Below are 12072 nucleotides of genomic sequence, written 5' to 3' on the forward strand. Positions count from 1 at the left end.
ATCATTTTACCACTTGATATTTTTATAGAAAGAGGCCCATATAAAAATTTAATTTTTCAAACTTCCACTAATAAACCATAGGAGTCAAAGTGTTTTCATAACATTGCCCACCTTATTTAATAAAGTTAAGTAATTGGGGTATATTGGTGCAATATTTAAGGAAATGATATATCATTGCACTTTTTGAGATAACCCAATAAGATAATTAAAAAAAACAACTTAAAATTGAAATAATGCGGAAAGTTCTTATATAAAGCTCACTTCTTTTGCAGTCTTCTTGACAAGCTCTAATTCTCCTTCAAGCGCAGCGTCCAAAAGAAGTGCCAAAGGATCAAAGCTGACGCGTCGGGGGTTTTTGGCGGCCCCTTTGGTCTTCAGGTTTCCTTTCTTAACTCTGCGCATGGCCGCTCCGACACTCGGTTTGTCCGAGAACTGTTCGATGTCCGATGCACTCCGGTCCGTGGAGTCGGGTGACAGGGACGACGACTGCACAGAACTGCTCCCCGATTGCTCAGAGGGGGATTCTGGAGATGAAGGTTTGATATCTTGATCTTCTGAAAAGAGGCAATTAAATAACAAAATTAGACGAACTTTAGATTATTTGGAAAAGTCACTGGGAAGAGTAATTGTTTTAGATTAGTAATTAATTAAAATGTCATTCATAGTTTCTCACAATTACAAAATTAGTTTCGAATATAAACTTTCGCGGATTCATTTTATGCGAAGATGGTAAAAACAAAGAATAAAAAATAATAAATATTTTTAATTGAAAACAATCATCAAAGATTTAACAACTTAAGCCCCGTTCCCATTGTCGTTCGGAAATGATTGTAAATGCCATCTGACCCATTGTAGGACCACTCTCGCCTGTGGACGTCGGACTATGGCCTGCGGACATTTTTTACTATGGATAATAAATTTATAGGCCAAATTCATTCAGTATAATACAGCAAGAATATAGAGACAAGTGGTTAAAGTATTAGGAAACCGACAAAAAGTTAGACCAAAACCTGGTGAACTGACTGCCTGGGAAAAAACTTGAAAATATTAGGTTGGCAATTGGAAAACTTTAACCATGAACAGGACTGCAAGGAATGGAATTCTGAGGAAAGTCAGAACACATCCGTGGCTGTCGCGCTGGTGGAGAAGAACAAGACGATTAAAGTAAGGCGTGACAGAGAAACACGAATCTGTAGAAGAAGGCTGACCAAAATTGTCAGTATTCGAAAACTGGCAGACCGGCACAAGTTTTAAGAAAAAGAGTTGCTGATATTAAGATTTCTCCAGGTCAAACTCCAAGCTGAATACTGATATAGATAAGTTTCAACTGAAAGTTTTATAGGAAAGTAACCAACCCTAATTTATTGGCAGCTCCAATTAGATTCGACTCGACAAAAGAAGTATGCTACACCCCGCTTTGACCAACAACACATGCAAAACTCCATTTTGATCACGATTTCTTAAGACGGAGAAGTGATGTCCTAGTGTTAAGTTCTTGGCATTATTTTTTCCAAGTTTGAAACCCGCAAGACGAAGTATTAAGTCGGGTGTACGTTAAATTTATTGAGATCGAATGTCCTATCATTGATGCGGAACATAAGTATGGAGAGAGCACTAAAAGGTGAGGTTTCAGGTATCATTCTCGCTACCTGAACTACAATTCAAAATTACGAGGTCCACCCTGCAAAATGACCTCGTGTTGCTCTAGAAGGGGACATAAATATAACTAAACTGGACTTACAGACTAAACAAGATACACTAGATCAAACATGGCGAGAACCGTCAGAAGACGGCAAATAATTAAGAATTAAGATTGAAATATCTTACTGGTTTTCTCAGCCACGCTATTGGATGAAGTTTTTGGCGAATGCATCTCATTTTCCGATGACGGTATCTCCAGCTTGAGCAGTTGCATCTCTTCTTGCGAGAAAGGCCGGCGCTTGGCCATAGATGAAGGGTCCGTTCCATTCAAATCGGAGGGAGGGGTCTGGTTCTCTGGGAAGTAAAAGGCGGGCGGCATGCCAATGCGCCGGTTCAGCGATATGTGCACGTTATTGCTTTCTGCATTGTGGTTGGTGATATTGCCGTTGACAGGAAGACGGTTTTGCGGAGAGCTCCGAGCTTCATTTTCGGTCGAATTAGAGCTGGCGTCTGATGATTCGCCTTTAGCTAGAGGGTGATGTCCGTACACTGATGGGGCGAGGCGTTGGTGCAGACTTGTTGGAGGAACTTGCCTGAAATAAAATTAAGATGTGAAGTTTTTACATGAATTGTGTTGTTAAAAATAATTTACCAAGCAATTCGATTCCCTATATGTTTTTAACGCTTGGCACAGATATAGTATTCATAACGCTGAGCCTAGAATTTTGAAATAACTATGTCTGATGAACTGTAAAAGGAATATTATATATTTGGTGTTGGAAATTTAGATGTTTTTTCCAAATATTCAAAATAGCTAAAAATGATATTTTTTATATTAACCTCGTATATAATTTGAGGAACAATGATAGAAATATATCAAATATTTTTAATTTTCTTAAGGTAGGGGAAAAAAAAAAAAAAAAGGTTATTTAGGGATAAAATACGAAATTGGCCAAAAATTCGAAATATGTAAGAAATTATTTAGTATAGCATATTACTCAAAATAATAAAATTTAATTTATAATTCCGTTGCCCTTTCTCTATTTACACCTGGATCACAACATGGTTAAATGGATTAAAAACTTATAATAGTTCGGATTGAAATATGTTGCGACAATTTCAAGTTTTAAAAGCGGGTAAACAAAATTTACGATCATATATTAAACTACAGGCAAAACGTATGGTAATTTAAAATAATTAAGTTGATTTAAATACGAAAGTGACTGTCCTCCACAAAAATTTTCACAGTCTCAAGCAAATATCGTTTGAATATCTCGAAAAATGATATGCAGCTTTCTATATCAATATCACTACATATAACACAACCAGAATGTTCATCCAAAAACTACAACAGCTAGTGCCACATAGAGATAGCAAGTTAGGATCTCTTTTAAGACCTTAGCGACCAGCAAGGCCCGACTTAGCCAAATTGGGGCCCGGGGCAAAAACTTCTCACCTCATTATAGTAACTTACAGTATAAGAAAAATTGATTAGAACCTAAAATAGCTATAAAGTCTCCCCCCCCCCTCCAATGGTCAGACGAAAGAAAGTTCAGTCCATTTCTGACAATTCTATTTCCATCATTAAAAGGATATAGCACATCTAAAGAGCCAAAATTTGACAAAAATGCTATTTAAATTTATAATTAGAAAATGTAAAGGCCTTATTAGAAATTTGAATTAATTAACAAAAACCAGCATAGACAAGTCATGTGCATTTAGAGAATAGACAATATCCAAACCGATTCATTATTCAAATTCCAGTTCATTAAAGAAGGAAATGTAAAATAAACTTTCTATTCCATTTGGGGGAGTGCCCCCTCTGATATGCGGACAACTGCCCCGTATACCCCTGCCTTAGTCAGGCTCTGGCGACCAGAACCGATAATATATGTAGAATCGCGTAAAACAATAAATCTTTGAGCAATAGTTTAGATCTCCTTCAATTGTGCTATTTTAATCAGTGGCATAGATCTCCTTCCAATGACCATAGATGAAATCTTATTTTTAGTAAATCGATCTCATTGTTAATAGTGGCATTGATGATCGTAAGAGAAGGATTAATTAATGCACATTATCGAACCCTTTCAATGACATTATAAAGGACAGAAATTTTTTAGAAACATCCAGTACCCGCATTGATTGAATAATAATGCAAAGCACCACAAAACTAAACTTCTTGGAAAGCTTCTAATGAAAAAGATAATGCCCATAGAATTACAGAAGTTAAGTCCTACATATCTGAAGTATTTTAGGAAAAGTAGAGCAAAACCTGAACGTCCTCCGAGGATCCTCTACGTTGTCTAAATTCATTCCACTTCCACATGACACGACGCCATCCTGCGTCCGCGATGCCTATAACACTGACTTATCTAAACAGTTGGATGAGCACAAGATGGAAGGAAAAGAAGGGTGAAAAAAGCAAGAAAGATATGACAAACCATCCAAGGATCTTCACAGAGAATCCCATCGGTGTCACATCCTGCACAGTCATATTTAAGATTTTAGCAAAGTAATAATTAAATGAAGGAAACGAAAATACCTAAAAACAAATGGCGACAAAGGTTTGATCTTAGAAATAAATGTTGATATTTACAGATACAACCTCTTTACATTTTTGAGGCTGTTAGCTGTGGGTAAACTATATAGAGATTACTAAATAGAGACAAAAGAAGAAGAAAACCCTGAAAAATGATAAAAATTGATGAATTAAATTGCTAACATCTATATAACACATACAAACATTGTAGAAGAAATCTGTAGCTATTGTCTGAGTCCTGTGGTTTATATTTATGTTTTTCTTTGCGAGAGTATGGTTAGATGGTGATAATTGGGACGAGTTAGTTGGCAAGGCACTATAGGGCTAAATCTGTCGATTAGTTTCCAGGCGAAGAAGGTAGTACCCATGATGTGGCCAGGGACTTAAATTTTAATAAGCATATTTGAGACACTTTAAAAATACTGCAGCGTCAACTTTTTCTAAAGATTTTCCAAAGTTAAGACACACAATTTTTAGATGAAAAATATTTGATGCCAAAAAAACCAACTATGGCTAACAATTTTTTTTTTTTTTTTTGATATGACATTCCCTTATGCAATTGCTATCAAGACAGTTATAACCTCAACCTAATCCAAAAATCTTCCGACACATTAAAAATTCACGTTTTTGGAAGAATGACGTCAACAGCTTTGATCAATAATATTGTTTGTTGTTTGTTTCTTATGGCACTTGCCACTGACAAGCCCGCTGTTACGAAGACAGCGATTTAAGCCTGAGGGGAACGTCTCTTATTTTTTATAGCAGCGCCAACTAGGGCCAAGAGTACGACTTTGCTACTCACGCATCACTCATTCGCTTGCACAACCCCTTTTTACAGGAGGGCACATTCACACATCTCACAGATAGAACAACAGAAGAACAACCATGCCCAAACCGTGACTCGAACCCGGGACGCCCAGATCACGGGGAAGACGCGCTACCCCTATGCCAGGACGCCGGCGATCAATAATATAATTCACAGTATATGTGCCCTCTGCGGGGATATAAACAGAAACGAGTAAAATCAGATCAAATGTAGTAGTACTTACCGTTGACTGTCAGAACTGCGAATATCGCCTTTCAAAACAGAAAGAGCCTGATCCACAGTGTCTGGCTTAGGTGGAGTGTGCACAGCACCATGAAGTTGGCGTGGTGGGAGAACTGGCTTTCTGGGAGTTCCAGGTTTCGGAGGAACAGCCGGCTTTTGATTGGCCAACGCGTTTTCGTTACTCCTTGCTCGAGCGTAGCTGTAACTCGGCGCAGGATGCTGCCTTGCCGGAGTCTGAGGTATGGTTCGCGGGATCCCTGACTGACCAGAGGTCATCACTGTTGGAGGAAGAATAACTTGATGGTTAGGAAAGCTCACTGGAGTTTTGGATCGTACCGTCGATGGAGGTCCGATAGAATTAGATTTGGGTTGTGATGTAATGACCTATAATTTAAAAAAAATTATGACATACTTTATATCATATAAATTGATAAATTTTAATCAGTCCGTTTTTTAACGAGTTTCTGGAGCCTATACTTCTAAATAATTGAAGTTCAAAAGGATTGATAGTAGCGTCTTTGTTTGGTTTGCATTATACCAAACAAGGATGACACTGGATTGAAATAAAGTATTTAAAAGGTTTTATTTAACATAGACAACCTAGACTTTAATTATAATATAATAAATAAATAATTCATAAATATTTTTTTAATACTGTTACTTATATTACAGTATTACTACCACAAGATCATATAGAGGTATAAAATTTGCAACGATATTTTGCAATTTGCAATTTGATAATTTGCAACAATAGTCTTTTGGTGTACGCAGACACTAGAAGATTTTTTTTAAAATTTTATCTTTAAAAATCCAGTTTTTACACAGTAGGTCATTAATATATGTTAAAACTCATTTTAGTGAGAAAAACCATATTACACTAATTATTAATTAATTAAATAATATTAAATGAGCTAATTAGCCTATTTTTTGAAACATGATATCTTAAATTCTAATTTGTACAGGCACACGATTCTAGTTCGAAATGATGCCTAATATGAGTCTTCATGTTGTCTGCCTCAATCAAGTTATAAAAATTTATAGTTTTTTTTTAACAATTTTTTCATTAACGATGAATAGAAGAAGCGAGATTTTTTCTGTCATTTTAACTTTTAAATAGCTATAAAAACTTTATTTCTATAAATATAACTTTGATATATAAATAATTGTATTTGGTTCATTTCTTGTTCAGTTATGATTGTTTGAAGGAAGCAACATAGTTCAAAAATATCATTCTTCATAAAATGAGTTTAAAAAAACCGTAACTAGAGTTTTTAATGAAAGCGCCTCAAGAAAAATAATTATAACTCGAGAAATATTTCGAATATTGACAACGTCTTAGTATCGTTTGAAAGCTAAAGGATCAGAGAACATTATTAAGCAATAAAAAATATTCGGTATTTTGAACGATTTTCGAAGTTTAAAGTGTGTACATACACCTTACAACGTGACGTTAATATAACTAAACTAAACTAAGCAACGATAGTCTAGTCTTCTATCACAAGGACAGGAATTATTGATGGTAAAATCAGCACATTTTAAAAAGGTACAATAACGAAATGAATATAGTAAAAAGAATTAGAAACTAATTTCCATTTTGTATATTTCGGAATATCTGGAAAACCAAGCCTCGCTCGGCAGGTTTTTTTCTAAAATCATGTTTTTTCTTTTGGAGGAAATATTTAGATACGAAACACATACTGATTATATATGAATATTTTTCAATCTTCAACTGCTCATTTAAATAAAATGGAATCATGAATGCGCTGAGTTTAACATGTTATTCGAAACAATCTGCTATATTACAGTATGCATTTTACAATTTATCAATCATTATTTGTATTTTTGAGCTTATACTCAGTTTAACCATAGTGAAATGGCGTTATATGACATCGTCAGCATGAAAGCAGATAGAAAAAGGTTTTAATATTAAGTTAAGTTTTTTTTTCCTGTAAAATTATATAGACAAGCTTAAAAAGTAAAAATATTAAAAATAAATACATAAGTAGAAAAATAAAGCAAAAAGCTTGACTCGAACCCGAGGATCCGCAACACATGCATTATTCGTGTTGTTCTGACCCATGTACTGCCCACACTTCGAAGCGGAAGTTGAATATACTTATTCGAATAGTTAGTTATCAAAAAACTCTCTCTCTCTCCCTCCCTGTGTGTGTGTAAAAGCGTGCATTTTCAGGAAAAACACCTATATAGATAAACGTAAAAAGCAAAACTTTATCGAAATGCAAAATTTGATCCAAATCATTAGAGCCGTATTCGAGATATACGAAATAAATTTTATATTATATACACACACAAGAATTGTCTGTTTAAAGTTATTTTTGAATTTACTAGTGCGAATAATTCTCTTTTGAAAATCGAATCAAATGTAATTCTTATCACATATTTATAACGTTACAATTAATTATAAGAGAATACAGCGTTACAATTTTTTTTTCTGCATAACTTTGTAAAAGCAGCTTATCTCAAAACTGTCTTGGAATTTGTTCCTTTTTTTATACAACTACGTCCAATCATGATGTATTACAATAGCTCTGCCAGGAGATTGGGCCGCGGTGGCCTGGTGGTAAGGTCTCGGCTTCAGAACTGGAGGGTTTCAGGTTCGTGATCCGATTCCACCGAAGAACCGTCGTATAAGCGGGTTTGGTGCATGTTAAATACGCCCGGGCCAAATGTTCACCCGCTGGTGTGGTGTGGTGTGGTGTGGGGAGGAAGTTGCCAGCTCAGGTATCGCCCTCGTCATCTGACCGAGGTTCAAAATGACGAGGTCCGTCCCAAAATAGCCCTAGTGTTGCTTTAAAACGGGACGTTAATGTAACTAAACTAAACTGCCAGGAGATTGTATAGAGTCTACTTACACTGGTGCTCCCTGATACTGTTGTGATTCCATTCGATGATGTTGTTGTTATCCTTTGTTGAGGCCCTCTTGCAGCTGAATTGCTGGACGCCGATACAAAAGGTCTAGGCGACAGAGCATCAGTGCTTCGAGGTTGCAACGATTTATTTGGTAACGAATGGACACTGGGAGGTTCAGGGTATGGTGGCGGTCCACCATTCTGCAGGATATGTTGCTTTTCATCGCTTCCGTTACCATTTATGTGAACTGTCTTTTGATTACTGTCAACATTATTGCCAAGAGGAAATTTGGTATTGTACGGTAGCGTTTGATATTTTGGATCTTTCTTGTTGGGAGTGAACTCTGTGTCACTGGGCACTTTCAGATCGTCTCTGATAAGTTCGACTTCCTGGGCGGCCCTTTTGAGGGGCTCCACGGCGGCGATGTTGGTCCGTGGTCGGCTCCGAGTGGCCAAGTGGAGTTGGCTGCTGAGTTGTTGGTTGAGCAGTCGTTTCCTCTGAAGCCGCTGTTGTAATTCGGCGATTCTTTGGTCCATCTGAGAAATTTCCGATTGCCGCCTCGCCAGGGTTTCTCTCTGCTGAGCTATCCGGGCGTTTTGTTGCTCGTTCAGTTTGGATCGGTACTGGAATGGAAATAATGGCATTATATAGACAATAATCACGTTAACAATACAACAATAAAATATTATATAAACAAATAAATATAATCTTTTATTTACTTATAAAAGTTAGTGTTCTAGATGCATTAATGGTCATATTAAAGCTAATTCTAAGTTGGTTCGTAATTCAATCGGAATCAATGTGTAAAACCAAAGTTTTATCAATTCTGAATCCAAAGTTATAGAACATTAAGTCTAGACCATTAAATGAGTTTATTTAGTTAAGTTTATTTTAGTGAGTTAGATTAACTTTGTGTCTTCAAGATATATAAGGGCATTCGAGCACGAATCTTGACATTTGTTCTCATCATTTAGCATCTTCTTTTTTCGAAATTTCATTTCACTAGAGGGGTTTATTTCACCGATTTAAATGAGCGCCAAATCTCCAAACACGTTACCAAGGCCAACGAAAGCACATGCGCCAAGATCTTCTGTGTGTCCTCCCACTGGTGTCTTCCGAGTCATCTGACCACGGTACAAAAATTATGAAGTCAATGACAATAACCTTAATGTTGCTTCAAAACGAAAAATTAAATTATACTAAACCAAGAGCTTCGGCCAATCTTTAATGTATTCAAAATAAATGAATTCTAATAACCATTTCAATTTAGAATATCTTACTGGTAATTTGAAATAAAAATTATCTATATTTATCGTTAATTAATACTACATTAGCATATTTTTCTTTTAGTATGCACATTTGAAACTAAGTAAAATAATATTTAAACATATTTGATTAAATAACACAGTTATTATATGAGCAAAATTTCTACTTTAATTACCAACACATAAACAAGTCGCAATTACATATTGAAACTTTTGCATATTGATAGCAAACATTTCAGTAAGTAATGATATGATTTTGTAATTAAATTTTTGGCAAAAATCAAAGTATTGACTGCACTTCTATGATTTTAAGCTATTCAGAGCTGAAATGGATTTGTCTGAAACAGGTATAAGAAAAACAATTAATAATAACATGCCAATACCTTTTATGGTGTGTACTCGATTAATTCCAAGATTAACTATACGTACAATTAAAAGTAAGTGACTTCACATAATGTTGAAATACAGTATATTCCCGAGTACCCAGCCTAATGTGGTGGAAGGGTAGGCCGGATAACAAACAGAGTCCACCAGAGTTTTATGAACTCATTTCTTTGGCCAAAAATACCAGAATACAAAACTCTCTGTTACGTATTTTCTCTCTTCTTCATAAGTATTAAGCTCTCCATTTATCTTAAGCCACGGAGAATGCCCGGTGAATCATAGAAGCAGTTGCCGGTAACGTGTCAAAATAGAAAACTCTGTACTGGTAGTTTATTTTTTATTTATTTACTGCACTGCACGTTGCATTAGAGAATACGTAAGTTAAAGGATATTGTAAAGTCTCGATCCAATAACAGGTAGCGTTATGATCAAATTCTTTATTTACAGCTTTATTACATAAAAACAACTCTTTCTCATCTAGGTTAAATGAATGATGCTATTTATAGCACGAAATTTAAACAAGAATAGTTCCTCGAACAAATTTGGAGAAAACGCCTTCACAAGAACAGCTAACAGGCGGTTGGCGTCTCAGGCTACTGCAGGGTTAGCTCTAGGAATCCACCGAATTTCCTTCGGGTTGAATTTTTCTCAGAAGTCCACTTCATACCAAGCTCTTCTCTCTCTCTTCTTCCGACAAATCTCCCTTTTATCTTTCTCTCAGACTCCACCTTTCCTGTCCACTCCCTGTTACCCAATCACCGTTCAGAACAACCTGAATCGTCTCTGGTCGCCCGTGGGAAATGTCCATTGATGATCCACCCTCCACAATGGGAAAAATGAAGGACATCTGGAGTGTTTGACACTCTCGCCTTTCGAAGACACGATTTATTTCCCTGGGAAACGCACGTGTGGTTCCTTATCTGGATTAGCACTAATTGGCCAGATGACCGTACTTAAAAGGAGGGTCTTCCATTTGGCAATCTGGAGGCACTTAACACTGTGGGAGTTTCGTTGATGAAGAATGGCCCGGAATGTAAATTATCGAGTATGAGAAAAAGGAATGTCACAGTGGTCACCCAGGGAAGAAGCTGAATCATTACAATATAAACTGTTCACAATTTAACATAAATTTTGTAATGCCTAACTGAAATGCAGGAAACATAAACAAAATATTAGACCAAATTCTTAAGAAGATTGACTCAAACTGATTTTATTTTTCACTGATACATGATTACACAGATGTGCAAAGGCAACTCTAAAATAAGAGTCAAAACTTACAATTTTTAGTTTTTGAAAAAGTCCTTAATAAATGACTGCTTCTGCAACGCCTTGCCTTTCTCATTTAATAACGATCAAAGAAAAAAGGCCGGATAGAACGGAAGCCGGATAATGGCGAACCGGATACTCGGGAGTATACTGTACTTAAAATCGAAGCTTTGTTTATTTATAAAAGATCTACACCCAAAAATTATGGAAAGTTATCGTAATTAACTGGAAAAAAAATGTGTAATTATCTTGGAAGAAAAATAGGGAGGAAAAATTACTTTCCATTTTTGAAATTCCTCGGCCGAATACGATGGTAAATTTAATTTCCTGTGGCTTGGATTTATTATTTCCATCACTGCTTGAACAAATATACTATCTGAGTATCTAGAGAGATAATTACTTCCTGCGCTTTAATCGAATCATTTGCTTCAAATAGCATTTTATAGCTTTTAAAACTATAAAAGGCTATTTGATAAGTATCTTTTCTGCTGCTTTCTTTGAAAAAGAGACTTTTCAATTATTTGAAGAAATAAAAGGAACGGGAAGTGAATTGTGTTAACTCATGAAGATGGAAAGGTTCTGTGAAAAAAAAAAAAAAAAATCTGTTCTTTTGAACTCTAATTTTCAAAAGAAGACATGAAAATGCGTGCTTGACATCATTTGACGTAATGCAATTTAACTTATGCTTCCAAGATCTTCATTATAAAAAAAAAAAAGCGGGAGTCTTATTCGCATGACATTTTTATACAATTACGAATTTTTTTCTGCAAATGCCCGTAATATTGCTTCCATGCACAGTTAGTGTTTTGGTAAGAGAGTTTGATAGATATTATAACGGATGCCAGATCAATGATCCATGAACTTTGCGAAAAATTAGTGACCAAAATGAAGGTTCTCGAAAATACAAGAATTATGGCTATAGTTCGATTTGGGAACTGGAAGTTGTAGACCTTTCTAGAAACTCCTATATCCTGAAAATGACATTATAAAAACGCGAGAGCTATGGAGATCCAGTTATTTGAATTTAACTTTTGGCAAGTTGATTGTGGAACGAGCTC

General features: G+C 35.7%; 1 protein-coding gene across 3 annotated transcripts in view; it reads right to left on the reverse strand.

Moving 5' to 3' along the window:
- LOC129980549 (apoptosis-stimulating of p53 protein 1-like) overlaps nt 1-12072 on the reverse strand; it is a 599431-nt gene that overhangs the window by 10708 nt on the left and 576651 nt on the right. For all 3 annotated transcript variants that reach the window (XM_056090899.1, XM_056090900.1, XM_056090901.1), the window contains 4 exons: nt 8102-8722; nt 5230-5612; nt 1828-2234; nt 262-554 (listed from right to left, as the gene is read on the reverse strand). In XM_056090899.1, the coding sequence (XP_055946874.1) occupies nt 262-554; nt 1828-2234; nt 5230-5612; nt 8102-8722 (1704 nt within the window). The remainder of the gene's footprint in view (nt 1-261; nt 555-1827; nt 2235-5229; nt 5613-8101; nt 8723-12072) is intronic.

The sequence above is a fragment of the Argiope bruennichi genome, chromosome 8, assembly GCF_947563725.1.
Source record: "Argiope bruennichi chromosome 8, qqArgBrue1.1, whole genome shotgun sequence".
NCBI lineage: Eukaryota > Metazoa > Arthropoda > Arachnida > Araneae > Araneidae > Argiope > Argiope bruennichi.